The sequence below is a fragment of the Scatophagus argus genome, chromosome 9 (genome assembly GCF_020382885.2).
Source record: "Scatophagus argus isolate fScaArg1 chromosome 9, fScaArg1.pri, whole genome shotgun sequence".
Lineage (NCBI taxonomy): Eukaryota > Metazoa > Chordata > Actinopteri > Scatophagidae > Scatophagus > Scatophagus argus.
Window position 1 is genome coordinate 17,059,068 of NC_058501.1, and position 20,492 is coordinate 17,079,559.

Consider the following 20,492-nt stretch of genomic DNA (forward strand, 5'->3'; position numbering starts at 1 on the left):
TTATTTTCTATTTTTATTTTATTTTAATTTTACCTTTTCTGTTCTTTTTAAAACACAAATCAAAGTGAAACAGTTTCTCTGGGACAGTAATCCACCCTTATACCTCCAGTATATTTTTAAAAGCTTCACTGAACATTTTTATTTATTTACTTTTTTCAATTTCAAATTGTATTTATGACTTACACTTGGCTCCTAATTTCTCCATTTCGAAATTATTTATTGTGAAAAATAAAGGCGAACAGGTCGGCGCCGCCTTGTTGAGTGTCGTATTCCACAGAAAACAAAGAGCTAATGTTTGAAGGCTGCTTTAGTCGAGTAATTACGGTAGCCGCGATCCTCCAATCCCGCAGCACTTGCTTCTGCCTGCGGTCACACATCTTGTTGCCAGAACTTCAGTGTCGCGGTAACACTGGATCTCATTGTTATTCATTCACGCTCTGCGTCTTTTTCGTTTGATTGAGTTTATTTTGCATAACATCCCACAGAGGCGAAGATGTTTTCTGGGTGCACATTTTCTGTTTTTTCTCGCATGTCCATGGAGTCGCTTTTTGATGTTTTGTTGTGGACGCTTCAGGAGCACTGATCCATCAGCCTTAACGTCGGCTTAACCTCTCAGCTGTAAAGATAAGATTCTTATTTAGAAGCGGTTATATAATCAGGTAAACACTGGCGGATTTTGCGACCATCTTTCAGGTAGCCTACGTTTAACGGCCTGTTTATTGTTTACCCAGTCATATTCTGTTGTATTAAGACAATTCCCGTCCGTGTTCATGCCAGATCTGCAGCGCTTTAGTTTTCCATACCATAGCATGAATCCTTTGTTGGGTGCCAATACGTATCTTCAACAGCATCCGCAGCAGAGCCAAGCTACCGGACACCCAGACTCTCCCTCAGGTCTCCTGTCCGACGCCGTTTTGGGTGGACCGGACCCGGCGTCTTTATTACTGGGTGAGCAGCCCGGCCCAGGGCCTGATCAACCAGGGCCTGACTTCACCGCACCCTCGCAGACCTCACCTTACCTCCACCACAACCCCAGCAGCCACTACCAGCAGCGCTCTGTGCCGCATCCCCCCGCAGCCATGGCTCTCAGAAACGACTTGGGATCCAACATCAGCGTCCTCAAAACTCTCAATCTGAGGTTCAGATGCTTTTTGGCCAAAGTACACGAGTTAGAGCGCAGAAATAAGATTTTGGAGAAGCAGCTGCAACAGGCGCTGGATGCCAACAATGGTTGTCAAGGTGGATGCTGTGAGAGCAGGGCGCATACCCAAGAGGCAGGTGTGCAGACTGGATTTGTTGGGACCATACAGTTTAGACCTGGTTCCCTCCCCTTCCACAACACCAACAACTCAGCCAGGAGACCTACAACACTATTCCCACCACCACTCTCAGCTACAGTTGCACCCGCGGCTGTTGAAAACTCCAGTTCAACCCAAACAAATACCACTTGTAACCCAGCCATTACCATCAGCCAGTCCTCTCCCTGTGTGGACTCCCCTGGCTCTGCTGCTAAAACTGTCCCCAACACCAGCGCAGGCCCGGGTGGCTCCGCCAACCCTCCTCCACGGTTCCTCCCGGGCACCATCTGGTCCTACAATCACACCCGCAAGTTTGGCCCCGGTGCGGAGCGTCTGACCAGCCCAGGAGTGTCCTGGATGCACCCTGATGGAGTCGGGGTCCAGATCGATACCATCACCCCTGAGATAAGAGCCCTGTACAATGTCCTGGCCAAGGTGAAGAGGGAGAGAGACGAGTATAAACGCAGGTAAATGGAGTGAAACTCCTTTATTACATTTGCAGCAGGCCTACAGGGCACATGTAGCTTTCTTAAGTGTGTGTAATGCTCTACTTCGGAGCAGTGAGCAGAGCTGTAAAACAGCTGCAGACCAGCTGTCTCCAACACAAGCAGAGTCAGCACAAAGCCTCTCCATCCATCACCTTCAGCCTGACCCTGCATCCACTTCATGGCTGACCACTGAGGCAGGTGCTGCTGCTAGAAATACACCCCAAAAATTAACTCGTCACGAGCTAAATATAAAGTAGAATGAAGGTCAAAGCTTAATAGAGACGTGTGAAGCTCAGCGTGTGGCACAAATGTTCACCTCAGAGACCATGACTCACGTATGGGTGTCTTGGTTTACAGGAATACTGGGGAAAATCTACTGTGAAACTGAGCCGATTTTGATTTTACAGCAGATTTATATCAGTGTCTCAAGATGAAAGACGTAATGATGATGTCATCTTCACCACCCGTTGTGGTTTTGTAGGCATTTGTGATTTGCAGCTGTCAGCCTTGAAATTCAATGAAATAGTTGATTGACTTTTGTAATTATTTTACAAATGATTAACTGTTTTGGGGTAAAATAGTCACTGGTTCTAGTTACTAGATTTTTATGGTTCAGTGTCATATGAAATGAATATTTTTGCATTTTGGAACAAAGCAACTTATTTGAAGGTCTCTCTGAAGCTGTGATGAGCATTTTACACTTCAGATCTCAGTGCTCTGATTCCCAGTAGACAGCTGTCTGTGGAACAGCACAACGCTCCACATCATGTAAATTTATTGTGGATTCCAGGAATATGTGACAGTTGCGGATTTCGCATTATCTATGAACTGCTGTAGCCTCCATGTTCCACCACATTTATCACTGAACTCCCTCATATTATGTCCAAATGAGCAGCCATGCGTTCTTCACAGAGGAGATCCTGACCACAGTATAGAGGGCTCTTTGTGAGTGAGGGACAAGGACGAGCCAAACTGCCCAAAAGTATGTGACTTCAGACACATGATTTAATCATATGTAGAGATTTGAGAGTGCATTATATATATTGACCTCTTGTTCAGAAAAGCTGATGTGGTTGTCTCCCTGCCTATGAGTTAAGGTGTGTGACGTACCTCTTCTCACTCAGTGTTCACGCCAGTTTCAGTTCAGCCTTCTGTAAGGAGTCTGGGCTGTGTCTGAACCTCCATGAGCTTACTGGATCAGTTTACCGTAGGACAATGGGAACTATTCCTCCAAGTGAAACTCACTCCTTCAGATTCATGGCCATTGCCTGTGCAGTCAGATAATAATGAAATAACTAGTGTTGCCCCTGTGAGTCATTTTCAGACCCATTTGAAAACCCAAACTCACCAGTGAATTAAATTATCGGTTATTAAACAGTTTTGGGGTGCCAAGTGGTCCTCATTTACCACCTTTTTTCGAACTTTCCCCCCTTTCTTTAGCTCTTTTATCAATTTCAGTTTTGTTCATTTACTCAAGGTCAGCTTATTTTTCTCTCCCCGTCTGTCCCTTCACCTTCCCTCTGTCACACACACACACACACACACACACACACACACACACACACACACACACACTCTCTGCCCACCGCACTTTCTCGTTCTCTTTCTCACGTAAACGCCAAACAATCCTGCGCACAGGACACCTCCTCCCCCTCTGTCATGCTCTCTCCCTCTCTTCTCTCCCACTGCGCACCCCCCCCTCCACACTCCACACTGTATCTGCAATGCAGCATGCACTGCAAGCTGTAACTGCTTGATGGGAGCTTGGCTTGCAGAAGGAAGCGCTTCTCTGCTTTCTGCTCACTCTCAACTTACTGGTCAAACAAGCATCCTCTACAACGACAACAACAACAACAACAACTCCTGTTTCATGACTCAGTTTCTTTCAGATTCAGTATTCCCTAAAGATCTGGATATGCTGCAGCATTGTGCATCTCAAACAGCATTTAGGCTGCAGTCTGTGCAGTCACTGGATTCCTCCTCCTGGGCACACGTGCTGCATGAATCTGAGATCACATACGTGATCTGTGTTCAGACTTTTAGATATATTAAAGCTCAGATTCAAGGGCAAGTCCTCCGATCTGCACCATCAAACAAGCAATTACTCACTCAGTCTCACTTTTCCAATGTACACCCGGTTGTTCCAAACAACTTGTACCCAAAATTGTATCCTAATCTAATTTAAATGAACTGCACATACACTGTGCCTTGTAAGTGAGTTAAGAGTCAAGATATATGTGTTTTAAATTGGGAGAAGATGCCATTTTCAACAGCTGATATATCGGCCATCAGCACCTTATTGTAGATATATCAGTACTGGTGCATGTCGACAGCAGTACAGAAATGCCAGAACGAGGACAGAGGTCATGTAGGTCATGTGGTTGCAGCTATAGCAAACGATGCTGCAGTTAAACCTTGCATGGTCACCTCCATGCTTCTAAGTCTAAAACTCTTCTGAATGGCAACATCATACGATGCTGCGTGTAGGTGAATTTGGTTACTATAGAGTGGTGTTTTAGCAAGTGGATACACAGAATGCATAAATGTAACTAAAATGCCTTTTAGCCTTTTTGACCTTTAAGGCGCCTGCGGTAGTTCAGTCAGAGGTCCACTTATACAGGCACACATGTATATTTTCACAATAATGAATGAAAGGTCTGGCCCATATGGTCTTTGTTTCTCTGTTAATTATCTGTTTACATTAAGACAGGCACTTAAACTTTGCTTTACTGTTTATATTCTTGTGTCTGTTAGATGGGAAGAAGAATACACTATGAGGATGGACCTGCAGCAGAAAATTGCGGACCTACAAGAGGTAACGTTACGTCAGCATTTGTGTGTGTGAGTGCGTGTGTGGTTGTGTGTATGTATGGTCTTTCCTTAACATTTGGCAGCCTTGAGTCTTCCTTTAACATTTGACAGCTTTGACATCAGCGTGACTTATTAACACAACCAAAATTAAATGTTAGGTGTTACATTTCAGCTATGGTTTAGCTAAACTGGGAATACCACGAAAACACACCATTTGTGTTTTCCTGGCCCGTCAACAATAATCTGCCAGTGGTTAAAGAGCTTAGATGTGTTTTTAATTTAAATGCAGAGCATACTGCAGGTGGTAGGGTGGCAGGCAGTAAGCTCTCAGTCTGCTGGCACCGATCTTTTCCTTTGTGCAGGAAGCTCATATCATCGCTGCACTGGTTCAAGTCCTGACTCACCCAGAGCTGTTTCACTCTTGTACTTTCTTTTTTTTTTTTGAACACTGACCATCAACTCATTAAAGCTCATGGACCATTGTCATTTAAAATTAATCATCTATTTTTAATAAGATAGAGGTTTTTTATGTAACTGACACTTACTGTTAGGTTGCTATATTTGAGCTTCCTTCCAACGAATGGTTTGTTGATTTCCTGTGTAGGTGGGTAGATAGGTAGGTGTATGCACGTGCATATGCGTACTTGTGTGTTTGAATGCACGTTCACCATTGCCGGGAATCTGCACCTGACCCCGTTTAGTTGGCGACACCACATTAACATAAGACCACAAGCAGCAAAACACTAGATTAGTTTGAAAAGAACCTGACCAATAATGTAGCACATATGAATAAGTCAGTAGGAAGAAATCAGACAAATCTAGAGCTCCTCAGAAACGATTATGCATTTAGGATTGACAATGTCTTTGTGCACTTTGTGGCTTTTATTTTCTCGATGAGCTCTGCTTGTGTTATATAACCTGCAGTTTCCAGTAAAGACAGAGATGTACGTGGCGCCAAATCATAACTGACACTTTTCATATGGAGCAGGTCCAGATTGTACTCTTTGTGATGTTGTAAGGATGTGTCAGACTCACTCTGTGTGTGGGTGGGGCATGTTTGCACTTAACGTGTGTGCTTTAAGGCTTCCCCTCTGTGTGCAGGACCTGCAGGAGAGTGAAGGCTGCCAGGACGAGCTGGCTCTCAGAGTCCAGCAGCTGAAGGCGGAGCTGGTTCTCTTCAAAGGCCTCATGAGCAATGTGAGCATAGTACAACCTATACAGTCACATACTAGTAGTAGCAGCATACTCATAGTCTGCCCTTTCTCTCTGCTTCTCAATGGATGGACTGTGGCGTTCAACTCTAAAGTCGTATGATGTTATTATTTACTGTGAATAAGATGCCCTGTAACCCAAGGCTTGAGCGTGACACCTGAGCAAAACTCCACAGTCAGTAAATGGATTTGATAGATTATACATCAGTAATAAGCCATTCATTTTGGGTTGCCTTATCAGAGGAAATAATTCTTCCACCTTTTCTTTGTAGCTACACTTTACCCTCCAAACCCTACATGGATTGTTAGCATTTGCGCCTGCATCATTATCAAATAAAAGCATGTGTACGGAATCATAGCGCAAGGTCATAAGCATTTATTTTTCTAGCAAGTTTTCTCCTCACTCTGTCTTCTCTGCTGCCCTCCATTCTTTCTGCAGAACCTGTCAGAGTTGGACAGTAAGATCCAGGAGAAAGCCATGAAGGTGGACATGGACATCTGCCGCAGGATCGATATCACCGCTCGTCTCTGCGACGTAGCTCAGCAGAGGAACTGTGAAGATGTGATCCAGATGTACCAGGTACCAGTATGTTAATGTGCTCCTCTCTGTTAATCTCCGTATTGATAGTGGTGGTCTGATCTTTTACTCTCAGTTTTGCTTCTATCCCCGCAGGTTCCTAACAACCAACCGTCTCTAAACTGCCGCCGGAAGCAAACTCCCCAGTCCTTCAATGGAAGTGAGTGTGACGAGCCTGTCAGCACCTCTGAAAGTGATGGGGGCGTGGTCAAAGATGAAGAACATTGTGGCTCATCAGCCAATCAGATCAACGAGGAGATGCAGAGGATGCTGAACCATTTGTGAGTGGCTCGACTTTGAAACATGACAGCTGTAACATTAGTGTCTTCCCGTACTGCACTTCCTTCCAGTTATTTTTCAATGTGTGTGTATATATATATATATATATATGTGTGTGTGTGTGTGTTTTTATCCAAAGGCGGGAATGTGAGTTTGAGGATGACTGCGATAGTCTGGCCTGGGAGGAGACAGAAGAGACACTGCTTCTTTGGGAGGACTTCCCAGGATGCACTCTGCCTCCTGACCCCACCCACCCACCAGGAGAGGTAATCTGTGGTCACATGACTTATTCTGATGAGATCTCTGAGTTGTGGTTGTAAACAGTTAGACATAAGTCCTATAAAATGCTTAGACAACATGCTACATTACAAAATCTGTTTACACATCCACATGATGAGGACCTGAGTTACTTCCAACAACGTAAATCATTAAATATTAGGGTGAAGACTTGCCTTAAGGTTAGGTTGAGGTTAATGTTAAGAGTTAGGATTAGGCAAGTAATGTATATTGTTATGATCAGGTGGTGGCTAAACCTCCAGGAAATTAATGTAAGTCTATGTAATGTCTCCAAGAATGATGGAAACACAACTGTGTGTGTGTTTGTGTGTGTGCGCACCTTTTTCTCTCATCGTGCTATGGACAGCTGCATTTGTGTTGATATTGCTGGTTCAGATTTCACAGAAGCTTTTAAAGTTCTGATGTCACGAGGGGAAACAAATGTGTGGGCGAATCCAGTGGCATTCTCACCTTCTCAGCTCTGCTGTGGCAGGGCCCTTTCAGGACATAACACATACACACAGACTGACGCAGTGTCTGAATTGTACAGTGTGTTTGTTTTCAAGAAGCATTCACTGGCTGGCTCTGTGGTATTTGAACAATCTGCTGTGCCTTTGAAGGGTGGAGTTGCATCAGTCAGTGAAATACGAGCTGATGGGAGCATAAAGGCAGCTGTGTGTGATTGTGTGATGATTAGTGCACAAACATATGATTTGTTTCCTGCGAAAGGTTGCCACATTTTATCACACAGTCAGTTCAGATCAGATGCAGATGTTCAAATCCAAAACTCCCTCTCCTCTCTTTCTCTCTACCAGGAGGACTGTCTGGAAAAGGTGATTAATGACACCGAATGTCTTTTCAAGTCCAGAGAGAAGGAATACCAAGAGACAATTGACCAGATTGAGGTCAGGCACTTGCTCCATAAGTCTGTTAAATGATTTCTACTTTAAACAAAGTAGACTGCCCTCAGTTTCACCAGTTTATTCTGGCTGTGACATGGTTCTTTATGTAGACATGACATAAAAGCTGTGTGAACCTTAGCAACAGTGGTTTGCCGCTGCCAAGCCAGCGACTCACAGTTGTACAGAAGTAAACTTTTTGATGTCAAACACACATTTGAACTATGTCTGACTGTAAGCTTTCTGACTCCAGCTGGAACTGGCTACAGCGAAGAGCGACATGAACCGACATCTGCACGAGTACATGGAGATGTGCTCGATGAAGAGAGGTCTAGATGTTCAGATGGAGACCTGCAGGAGACTCATCACGCAGAGCGGAGACAGGTGACACACGCACACACTCGCGCTGGTTTCCTGTCTGCGTTATATATCTGCCAGTCTGTCTGTCCATGAGGATATTTTGAGTGCTTTTTAAGGTACGGTATTTGTCAGCAATTATAAGATCTCGTATGAAGACATTATACATTATTATAACTGTGTTCAATCGTATTATTATTCACTGCATTAGTAAAATTTCTAAAAGGGTTATTTCAGTATGGATATTTCTGAATGTTTAGCTGACCTGCTTTGTTGTTTGTAGTAAATGTACCAACTGAACGCTGTCTCTGTTTACCTGTAATTTAGACCAATTTAACTATTTTTTTCTAGGAACCTTGACTTTGCTTTTAACTGGTTTTGCTCCTCAAAGATTATTGGAAACTAAAGTGCCTTCTCTTTTTTCCAGTGGCACATAGAAAACTAATGCAGAATCTGTCATAGTTTTGCATTTATTCATTTTCCAGCGTGTGTGTTTCTGTCTCTCACAGTAACCCTGTTGCACCTCCGTCCACTGAGGACAGCGACCAGAGAGAGAGCGACAGGTCTTCAGCATCTCCACCTTCTTCCTCGAGCGCTGGGAGATCTTGACACTTCCTCACTCCGGCAGCAATGGCGAGGGGCCTCCAATGCATCCAGCTTCGGTACCAGACCAGCGCGATACACACCTGTAACTATGGCAACACCGTGTTTACGTATGATCCTGTTCATTTACTGAGTCACATTGTTCATTCTTTCTGATGTTCACGCAAAACAGCTTTGGTCTGAGGGGACTTTCAGTACTGTGTATCGGAGCTGAATTTCTGTCATTACTGCTCCCCTCTGCAGATGTCGTTGCCCTGCAAGGGAGAGATGGTTCTTGTAGTTGGACCCTGTCATCATGCATTTGACAGTGGTAGTGAATCGTCTAATGCAGGCATGTCAAACCGGTCCACAGGAGGGCCGGTGTGGCTGCAGGTTTTCTTTCCAACCAAGTAGCAGCACACCAGACTTGACTCATTTAATCAACTGATCTCCGTCTTCAGACAGTTGATTGGTCAAACGGTGTGCTCTTGGTTGGTTGGCACAAAAACCTGCAGCCACACCGGCCCTCCTGTGGACCGGTTTGACACATGTGGTCTAATGGATTCTCCTAAGAAGGTTGCAGATTCAGGCCGGTTATGTGGTGAAGCTTTACAGTGCTGTAGGCTGCCGGAAAGCATTGCATGATCTATTTACTCCACGTACAATAAAAAACACTTCATACTGTGGGCAGCTGAAGCAAATCAAGCTTTTGTTGTTGCTGTTGTAAAGTCAATTCCACACAAATTTACCTTATACCAGTAGACAAACAAACAAACAAACAAAATGGGCCGAGAGATAGTTTGAGGTTGTCATGGGGTTAATTTGTTGTATTTCTGAGTTTGATTGAAGAGTTTGGTCATGATGATGTGGCGATCTTTAAAGTCTAATAAGATGTCATGACTCAGCATTTTACTACCTTACAAGTGCAGGTTCCAAGATCTAAAATCAAGTCATTAATAAAGCAGAACATCTGAAATAAATTAGGATATAATACTAAAAATAAAAAAAAAACAAACAAAACAAAACGAACAAACAAAACCATACATAACATTTTGTATGGTTTTGTTTTGTTCATTTATGTCATGCTTTGTTGAGCGTATCACCAGCATCACCTCTCTCTAGTAGTGTGTGGTGATCTGACAAAACGCTGTGGGTACAGTGTGTGTATTTTCTTCTTTTTCGAATCATTGTTATTTTCCTTTGTTGGGAACGTTCCTGGGTGTCAGCCTGTGTAGCCCTCAGACAGTCAGCGTGTGCAGGATGTGGAGGATGGACGTAGAAAGAGCTGCTGGTCTCTATGTGGCATCTGTCTCCTTCCTGCAGGGTTGTGCGGAGTTGTTGGTGCATTTAATTCTGCTTTAGAATGTAAACAATCAGAAAATAATGTTTTATTTCTCTGATTGGCTGTTTTGTGGTCACTTAGGGCTGCTCTCTCTCTGTCTTCATTCACCGGCTACCGTGGCCGCTCGCTCTAGCCTCTAAAAATTCAGGAACTGAAGCCTATTCGTCCCTCTGAAAGCGACTTTGTGTATCCACCCTAGCGAATCGGATCTGCTCCATATTTTTTGGGGGCTCTTTCTTGGCCTTTTCCACCAAGTTTTATGACAGTCAAGCCAGTATTTTTTCTGTAAACCTGCTGACACGTAAACCAACAAACCAGACGGAAAACATGACCTCCTTGGCAGAGGTAAAAAGTTTTGGTTTGGGTGGCCTTTCGTAATGTCAAGTTATCCGTTGCTACTTTGGAGTTCATGGCTCAGTAAATGTTGCATTAAATCTACAAAAAAAAAAAGCCAAAATAGCTCTTTTTGTCACTATATATCCACTGTAGATATAATGAATTGTAACAGTGCTTGCAAATAGGTGGTACGAATCAGCATCACTTCGGTGTCAGTCTTAAGAAGAGCAATCCACATCAACATTGCAACCTTCGTGCACAGAGAAATCCATCACAGAACAGGTGCCAATATCAGTTCGTCAGTGGGAATTGACTTTGGACAACATCTAAAAAAAAACATTTTTACGAGAAGTTAGAAAGCCGACAAGGTTTACAACATTTACTGCATTTCATAACAATATGTAAACATCTGAAATGCACTTATAAGCCTGTCTGAGGAATGTATTATCTCACAGACCTGAAGGCTTGTGAGAGTCAGTTTGAATTCTCCATCTTGAAACTGATCTGGAGTCAGCGTTGCCTCTTCATTCTGCTCCATGTGTCACTAAGGAGAAAAGTACTGTGATGCTGCAGTTGGGTCCTGTGTTGTTTGAACACGGCTGCATGGTTGAGCACTGAAAGGACTGTGGAAAAAGAAAAAAAAATGTAAGATAGCCGCCCAGTGCCAAAATAAAACAATCAGGTTTAATTCATCAGAAAATTGCTTGGGGGAAAAATAAAAAAAAGAATGACTAAATGTAGCTGCCGAAGCGATTTCACCGAGGTGCTTGATGTACATAACTTAACCTAATTTTTGAGCCTGTTTTGCATATAGAAAAGAAGAGCAAAGCAAAAGGGTATATCTTAACAATCAGCACTATTACTTGTAAATGTGACAAAAAATGTTGACACACTGGAAATAGAAAACCACAGCTCTTCTGTTCATCTTTCCTCATATTCTACATGTTGCCGGTGGAAAAGTAAACTAAAACAAACACATACCTCATTTTTGCTTTATTTTTATTTTTTCTGCGCACGTTTAACCGTGAACTTTAAGTCAGACACGCTGCTACAATAGAAGGAAAATTAGCATACTGCTGGAAATTGTCACCGTCAGGGAAACGCCCACTACCATCACTGCTCTGTTGTCAGATTGTCTAAATATAGTCCTGGCTGCAGTTTCTTCTGTGTGGTTGAACCAGGTGAAATGCATTTCTCCTGTGTACTTCAGGTCTTCGGTTCACTAATAAAGACAGCAGGAGGACACATTTGAAGCTTATATAAACTCATGCATGTGTGGCTGTTGGAAATGAGCTGAATGCTAATCGCACCAGAGTTTGAATACAGAAGGAGGATGACAGAGATAAATCGTGTGAGACATGAAACACACCGTTTTCCTTTGCATAGGTTTACTTCCACGCTCTGAGTGAGTCTCTATGTATGCATGTGCCAGTGTGTTTGTTTTAGGGTGTTATGTCTGCATAGTGAGTGTTTTTAAAAGGACTTTTATCGGGGCAAGTGTACAACATGAAGAGGAAGGAAACCAATACGATATTGTCTCTGTGTTTGATGTTGCGAGAGAAATTTGAGACTGGACAAATTTTTAAATCAAATCACAATGGAGTCCTTGTTTTTTTCCCATTGGTACTCTTTATGGGTGTATATGGTTGCCAAATAAAGTCAATTTAAAAATAACTCAAGTAAAAAAAAACTACTGAAATGCAAACGCTTTAGCGAAATGACTGTATGACGGCTTTGATAATATGTGTGTAAAGGAAACATAGCTTTGAATATATACTTGTGTTCAGACACTCTGGAAGAAGAACGTCCACAGTCACACACCTGAAAATAAAATCCTGAAAGCTTTGAATTAGACACAATGACCTGATTTTATTTACCTTTTCAGTGTTTCCATTGAAAAGCTGAATGAAGGGAAAGCTTTGCCACAAAACATTTTTATCCAATTTGCTGATAATCCCGAGTACTGATTAAGTACTCCAGATGTGTGACTATGCAGCTTTGAATATGAAGACAGTAATCTAGGCTACAAACAAAAAGCTTCATGCAGAGCTACAGTATGTAACTTGTCAAGAGAGACTGAAAGAATAAAAGATGAAACTGAGAAACACGACTATGTGTGATTATTTGTCATTTCTGTGTATTTCCATTCAGCTTTTTCTCTCTGCCCTGGAAAGTGAGTAAATGTGAGCAGCATAAATGAAACTCTCCGTTGTGTTGTGTTTGTGATGGAAATCTCAAAAATTAGACGAATAAAACCAAAACTACCTGCAGAGGTGGAGAGTAACTAAGTATACTACTTTGAGGTACTTGGATTGTATGCTACTTTGAACTTACTTTTACTTACTACTTACCTATATTTCCAGCTGTAGTTACTTTTCAGATTTTCCCCATTTGATGAGTTTGTACAAGCAAATGTGTAAGATTAAACCAGTGATTAAGATTAAACATGTAAAAGCGGTGCTTGGCAGGGACCTCAGTTGTCTGTAAGGTGTTATCAGTTCCACCAGATATTTTCCGTCAAAACCCATCAAAAGGTTCATTTAAATAACTGTTGGAAAGCCCAAAGAGGTCAAACTATTTACTAATCTACATGCATGCAAAAAAATAGAAAAAATCAGAGAAGATCTGTTTACAACAGATAAACAAATGCTGCAAAGGTTAGATTGACTGATTGACTTGTTAAGCAAGTCAGTAAGAGCAAATTCTTATTAAAAATGGCGGCCTGGCCATTATGAATAAGAATTTAATGGCAGCCTGGCGAAAGAAGGGGAGGGTATTAGGTGCTAATGAAGAAACATTAATAAAATTAACAGCAGCACACATTGCAGCATTTCCCCATCACATCCACGACTTAAATGCAATCACAACCAGCATTACATGTGACAGCAAGCGTTAGATAAATTGCATGCTGTCTCGCACACAGACAGTGAGCCAATGAGACCATCAGAGGGGGCCTGACCCACCGGACTGAACTTTCAAACCGTATATCAAGAAATGGAAACCTCAGCCAGCTACAATAAGATAACCCTGTGGTTTTCAAAGTGGGATCAGGATCCATAAGAAACATAGTGAAAGAATGTATGACTTATTGGGTCATGGGTTTCATACAAATTACACAATAAAACATATTGAATCAAAAACATTTTTTATCAGATGAGGGCTCAGGGACAAAACCTCACCAAACGGTGGTCTGTGACCTAATTTGTGTTAGGTCAGGGGTGCTTGACATGAAAAAGTTTGTGAACTACTGTAACGATACATCAGTAACAGGAACCATTCAGCTGAAAGACAAGTACTTTGTATGGCTACCACATTGTAATTTTATTTTTCCTTTTTTTTTTGGAATTTGGATGAATTGATGAACTGACCCTTCAGAATCAAAATGGTAACCATCAGTCTCTAAAAGATCTGCTCCCTCGTCATGTTGTTGACCCGAGTCAATTGCACAGCATCTAGACGCGCACACACAAAAACTAATGAGGAAATAATTGAGACACCCAAATAAACATGTCTGATGTGGAGTGTGGAGGTTGATTTCAGGAGTCTCACAGCATGAGGAAAAAGCTGCTCTGAAGTCAGTGAACAGTTTAGCAGCGTAGTGAAAAGGATGTGGTTGTGGTTGGTGTTGTCTCCGTGTGTCCTTCAGACCTCACTGAGATCACTTGCTTGACAGATGGATTCCACTGATGTTCTGGACATATATAATCGCTCACTGCAGAGCCTTCCTGTCCTTGGTCATGTATGAACCGTGTCAGTTTGTGGTGTTTCCTGTCAGGATGCTTTCTATTGCTCCCCTGTTAATGACAACCTGCCAATTTTCCCTTCTTATGTTTTCCTGTGGATTGCAGTTCAGGGTGGAGATATGTGAAGTCCACAACAGCTTCATGAGCTCCATCTCAGCTGAACTGATGCAGACAGCTGTGTAGACAACTGCTGTGTGGTTTTGGCTCCTTGTTATCCCAAAATCAACAATCAACTCCTTGGTTTTGTTGATGTTGACCACTAGATCTCTGTCTGTGCGCCACGCTGCAAGAATGTTGACTTCCTCGCGATATGAACTCACATCGCTGTTTGAAATACAGCCCATGATGGCTGTGTCTTCCACATACTCCACAAACGTCTCTCCCATCTCTACTGATGTCTCTGCTTTGCCTTCTTGATGCCAGCTTTGAGCCTTGCTCTGTCTGTGTTGTATTTTTCCCTGTCACCAGACCAAAGGCAGCTATTTTCTTTTTGGGCTCTGGAGAGAGAACCCTCAGCTCCTCATTCATCCAAGCATTCAGATTGGGGAATGAATTTGTTGTCGTTGTGATCACCACATCGTCAGCACATTTGCTGACGTATGATGAGGATTTATATTCCTTAAGAGTGATGTGATTCTCTTGGGTGGCAGCAACATTGAACATGTGCCAGTCTGTGCACTCAAGATGGTCCTTTAGAGCTGCTGTAGCTTCCTCTGTCCACACTCTGATAATTTTTATCTACCCTTTTTTTATATCCGCTGAGAGTAAATAGGCAGGACATGCTGGGAAATATGGTTTGATTGACCAAAAGAGAGCTCGCTCAGGATATTTGTCCCTCTGTAGAGGATGTGGACATGCTGGTGGAGCTTTGATAAAATAGTTCTTAAGTCTGTGTCACTGAAATCACCAGCTGCAACAAAAATCACATTTCTGGTCTGTTTTTGATTGCCTATGAACTCATACAGTTCCTGTAGTGCATTTTTGAAATTTCAAGGTCTACCAATGTAGACAGCAACAATAAAAACACAGGTGAATTCTTCCTTCTCCTCCTCCTGGGGCGGTTGCACCACTTGGGTTGTTGCCTTGTCTGTTCTGGAGATGCTGTTGGCATCATCTCAAAGTTGACTGCACTTCTCGATGCTTTCTTTTCCAATGTCGATGAGTGTATTCCTTTCAAAGTCAAGTAATATGTGATTCAATCATAAAAGGCAAAAGAAAAAAAAACAGCAAAATAAAACAAAAATGCAGTGAAGTTTAAGAGATCTCCTTGATGCTGCATCTACACACACCACTGTTACCATGGCAAATCTCCGTCAGATCTTAACGTTTGCATGGAAAGTGATGAAGCTTTGATGAAGAAACGTTAGTCAGAGTGTGCATTGGTCTGCGTGTGAGAGCTTAGTGTGTAAACAGGACAGCAGCAGACTGGTAGATAGTGGGCGGGGGAGACAGGAAGACAAATGTGACCTGATAAGGAAACAGTGACACAGAGGATGGTATAGAGGGAGTGAGAGGATAGAGAGAGAAAGACAGAGATAGAGAGAGAGAGAGAGTGAGAGAGAGAGAGAGAGAGAGAGAGAGAGAGCGTAGTCACACCTGAGGAAGTTAACAAAACAACCGAAGGAGAACAAAAGACGCGTCATATCGAAGGTAAAAATCATCTTTCTTCTGCTACGTATCCATTACATTTTAATGTCACACTTTATTTATGATATGTGAACTTTTGCTGGTGCATTAGACCTTACAGAATGTGCCCAGCCTTTCAGCCAATTTTCAGCCACTTGATATCTGCCCTTTATTGTAACATGTTCTAAATGTCTTTCCATAGGATGGGACTTGTGCATTGTTGTGTGATTGTCTTGATGTTATCCGCACAGTTGGTGCTAACCCTTCCTCAGGTAACAGCATCCTACCTCTGTGGTTTATCTACTCTACTGGGATTTATGTGGCAAAAAAAATCTAATGTCGTTTGCTTTTCAAGTATGAGATAGGAACTGTCAAATGTGGCCTGTAAACTATGTATGTACATTTATAAAAAGTTAATGAGGACTTTGCTTTGTCGTATGGTTTGTGCCTAATTGTATTAATTTGTTAACAGGGATACAGTATGAACAGCGGGATGTGTAAAATGTGCCCTGCAGGTAGGTAAAACACACTATCTGGCAAGAATCTCTTCTATTTCTGTATCTGTTTTTCTGTCCATTCCTCATTTAGTTTTGACTCACTGTTTTTTAATGAATGAATCAGTAGTGGCTCATATTTGGAAATTACTATGAAGCACTGAGGCGTACAGTATCTGTCTTTCTCTCTCCATGTCTGTTTTCTTGCACGTCTCAGTCATTGTCTTGATGAAAAATGACGCACACTGCACACCGAGTGTATGCTGTTTGACCACATCCTTCATTAATATGCACTTTGGGCAAGCAGTCTCTGCCTTCTCCCCTTGTCAACAGGTTGTTCTCATTTGTTTCTTTCTGTGCTATCAGGTGAGTATCAGGAGTCTTGTACAGAGTGCAAGCCCTGCCCTGCTGGAAGTTACACGGCAAAAACGAACCGAGACGACGAATGCCTTCGCTGCTCCGGAGACTGCAAACAAGGTAAAGAAACTATGAGTCATTTCTAACAAGTTAACAGTTTCATCAAACCCTCTTAGGACTGTGATGATACCAGTGACCGTTAGGTTTCTATAATAAACTGAAAATCTATTAATCTCATTATCTTTGCATTCTGGAAATTATTCTATTTTTCAGTTATTATAACACCTAAAAACATTCTTGTTTTCCTCTATCTCAGTTTACAATCTGAAGGTGGTTCAGAACTGCACCAGCAAGTCTGATGTGGTGTGTGTCTGTGAGGACGGTTTCACATGCACTAACAGGGTCCCACACTCAGCAAACTGCAGATTCTGCAAGAAGATCCAGGAAACAACCACAACTGGTAAATGCAGAGCAGTGCACACTTTTATTCTCTCATGTCATACAGACTTCAACCAGCAGGGGGCCTCATGATGTAATGCAATATGGGCCACTGACTGTAACAGGATGACAAATAACGATACCAAAGTATATTCATTAGTGAGTTACACGCGTGACAGTGTTCTGAAGTCTGAGCTGTGGGGGGCTCCCCTTTCAGTGAAGTGAACAGGAACTACTAAGTCAACATGAGCGTTAGCAAGCAAATGTACTCAAACATTAAAAATAGCCAGACTGAAAATCTTTTGTGTACATCTTAAACACTGGTGATAAGAAATACCGAACCATTGCAAATCCACAAATGAATATAGATATACAAGAAACACAAGATATGAAGATAAAAAATAGATCTAATGTTATAAGATTAGTTCTGGGGATAGAAAAGTCTGTAGGATATAACTTTTTCATTTTCACAGTAACAGAAAAGCTCGACTTTTTAAAGAATCCTTTCAGTAGAGAGATGACAGGAAATCTGGGGGGAGGGGGCTTGGCTGGACGCTAACCAGTTCACAGTCAACAGCATCTTAACCCCTAACCTGCCAGGCTGACACTAACATGTGTCCTTTACCCAACAGTGCTCCATATTTTATCTAATATCCAGGAGAAGAAGTGGAACATTTTAAAACTCTAGTAACTGCAGCCATCAGCAAAATATGTTTAGCTAATATGAAAACAAAACTTTCCTCTGAAATGTAGTGATGTGGAAATACAGGTAAATGGAAATCCTAAAGTGCCAGTAGCTCAAAACAGAATAATGATGAGTAATGTTCCAACCATGGGTGTTGTTCTCATGGTGACATGGCCTCTCGGCAGTACAAAAAATGTATTAAACCGCACAGATTTATTCTGCCGCATACTGTATATGTTATTTGTTCTGGATTTAATCCAAATTTTGGATTTGAATTTTGTATTTAGGTTGATTTACACAGGCTTTTTTATAAAAAAAAGTTTTTCGCTGCTATTGCAAAGATGTGTCATTGTCATGGTCGTTTGGTCCTCCGTTTGTCCTTTGAAATCAGAAACCAAACCTGTGATGTTTTTGTGCTCCAGAAGCAGCCGCCATTACCTCAAGAAGAGATAAACACACACATTCCTCAGCTTCCCCAGGACATAGCATCACGTCTGCCAAACCCTGCCAGTTTCCCAAGTGAGTCATGGATTTCCCTACAGATGACACCCAAAGTCTGGGTGACCTAGATGATTTAAAATATCACATTCACAATATTTTAACATTTGGCACAGATGTTACAGATGTTGTGATATACATGCATACTGTCCTTGTTCATGGGGTCACATTATCTCACACAGGTGTGGCACTGACTCAGCAGCAGGAGATGACACACATCTCAAAAATGGTGAGTGCTTATAAAAAAAAAATATGAGAGTATACAATATTTTTTATTTTTTATTTATTTTTTTTTTTTTTTGTTTGAGGTACCATGTTAATGGCATGAATAGGGATAGATCAAAAAGTTTGTACAGAGATTCATACAGACATTTGTGATCCCAAGGGGATGAAATCCTACAGACTTTTCCCCTGGTACCACCTGCATGTTGACAATTTTGGCTTTTAATGAAACACTTACACTAAATATTTACAAAATGAAGCATCAGCTGTACTTTGCTGTTAGTGACAATTAGAAAATGTTAGCAAGCTAACAGGCTAAACCACACTGGCCAGCCTGGTAAATATTACCTTCATCACAACACAACTCTGCTCACAGTATAGCCTCACAGAGCCACTAGCATGTCCATAGACTTGTTTTTTGTGTTGTTAAATTTTTTTTTTTTTTTTTTTTTTTCCCAGACAACATGACCAGTAAGTTGGCAGCCATCTTGTGTCCCTTGGTCATCGTGACCTGTGTGGCCCTTGTGGTACTGTTCATCGTTCGTCGGCCGGGAGAGGAATCATGTTTCAAACATGGTAAGATGGCAGAGGATGTCAGTGTCTGGTTTGTCAGTTTAATCAACCAAAGCCTTGAACTTTATGATCACATCACTAGATGTTTTTCCGGAAAGCCTTTAAACATGACTGTGATTAGAAATGTGTCATTAGTTTCGTAGATATGCCATAGACGGGTAATTGCTAGCTGCATGTAAGCCACATACATGTTGATTCATCATTGGTGGACATGTGTGAAGAGACTCTCTATTTATATGTTCATTTCATTGTCTGCTGTTTTCCAGCCTTTGCATTGCTGTTATGCAATGAGGTAAGAAGCTATTTTCAAAGCATGACTCTATCATATATAAACATACATGGCATCACTTCTTTCTTTGTTGGCCCCACACTGATGGACGTGTTCTTCTTTAGGGAGGTAGAGATGCTTCTCACAAGTCGCAAGAATCAACTCATCAGTTCCCCAGAGACTCATTCAGTGCAAAGCAGCATCCATCATCTCTTTCAGCAGCCAATCTTGGTACTGATGAGTAAAATTGAGACTTTCATGTGAAATACTTGACTCACTTTGTTGGGTCAGTAAGAAAAAAAAAAAGCGTAAAGGCTGCAGCCGCATTACTGTTATGAGCTGAGCTGTAGTTGTCTCACTCTATAAATTCACTCTATTAAATTCTATAGGCCAGTTGAAACATTCCTTTAAGTACACCCGTTGCTTGTTTTTGTCTCTGTAGGTCCAGTCCATGTACACAATCCAGGGACGGTCATCTTTAGCCTGCTCAGTCAGTTTACAGGCCAAGTTGGTCCGACAATTGAAGGTGGGAAGACAGCTGAAAGGGGGAGCGGCGAAGAAGAAGAAGAAGAAGAAGAAGAAGAAGACGAGAGGGGTTGTCCTGTGTTTCATCCAACATCCTCTCCCAGTATTCATCTCTCTGAGGAGGAGAGAAGTGGAGAGATTGACTGCATTTTCTTTCCCTCACAGGAGCAGGGGAAGGACTGCCATGTGTCCAAAGAGGAGGTGCTATAATGCATTGTAAAAATGCCAGAAGATTTAGGTTGGTGGTTATGGCCGCCAGCGACAAGACTGATCCTAAAAACATTATTTTCAAGGAAGGAACCATAAATCCACAGATGAGTGTGGCTCAGATTCATCCTCGCCAGGCAAACTGTGAATCACAGTGTTGTACAGAGATATTTTTGTCTGCAGGTTCTGGGAAATCTAGTTGTGGGTGCACACGAGAAACTTTAACTCTGGGAGGAACAGCTGGGAGGTGACCTCCTTTTTAACTTATGACTTAAAATGTCTTGTAAATATTCCTTAATAAGCTCTGTCAGCCCTCTCTTAAGTATAAGACCTAAATTTTTGATGTTCTGCATGAATGTTATACATTATGATTTCAATAAAAGTTTTATTTTGAACTAAA

The 20,492-nt window shown here is 42.0% G+C and overlaps 2 protein-coding genes across 4 annotated transcripts; both read left to right on the top strand.

Moving 5' to 3' along the window:
* Positions 1–341: 341 nt before the first annotated feature.
* Positions 342–9,119, top strand: iffo1b (intermediate filament family orphan 1b). 2 transcript variants are annotated; one of them, XM_046399183.1, is made up of 9 exons: positions 342–1,765; positions 4,541–4,601; positions 5,699–5,794; positions 6,248–6,388; positions 6,482–6,666; positions 6,804–6,930; positions 7,756–7,773; positions 8,093–8,223; positions 8,706–9,119. In XM_046399183.1, the coding sequence occupies exons 1-9, from the start codon at positions 771–773 to the stop codon at positions 8,803–8,805; spliced, it is 1,854 nt and encodes a 617-aa protein (XP_046255139.1). In that variant the 5' UTR covers positions 342–770; the 3' UTR covers positions 8,806–9,119. The 2 variants fall into 2 exon arrangements, with proteins under 2 accessions (XP_046255139.1, XP_046255138.1); XM_046399182.1 differs by having other exon boundaries at positions 343–1,765; positions 7,756–7,845.
* A 6,593-nt stretch (positions 9,120–15,712) lies between these two features.
* Positions 15,713–20,492, top strand: si:dkey-260g12.1 (tumor necrosis factor receptor superfamily member 1A). Of its 2 annotated transcripts, none has more exons than XM_046399257.1 (11): positions 15,713–15,849; positions 16,028–16,097; positions 16,298–16,340; positions 16,686–16,796; positions 16,993–17,136; positions 18,225–18,318; positions 18,480–18,526; positions 18,979–19,095; positions 19,359–19,384; positions 19,486–19,591; positions 19,803–20,492. In XM_046399257.1, exons 2-11 carry the CDS (start codon positions 16,029–16,031, stop codon positions 20,093–20,095), a joined length of 1,050 nt encoding a protein of 349 aa, XP_046255213.1. In that variant the 5' UTR covers positions 15,713–15,849; position 16,028; the 3' UTR covers positions 20,096–20,492. The 2 variants fall into 2 exon arrangements, with proteins under 2 accessions (XP_046255213.1, XP_046255212.1); XM_046399256.1 differs by having other exon boundaries at positions 15,715–15,849; positions 18,222–18,318.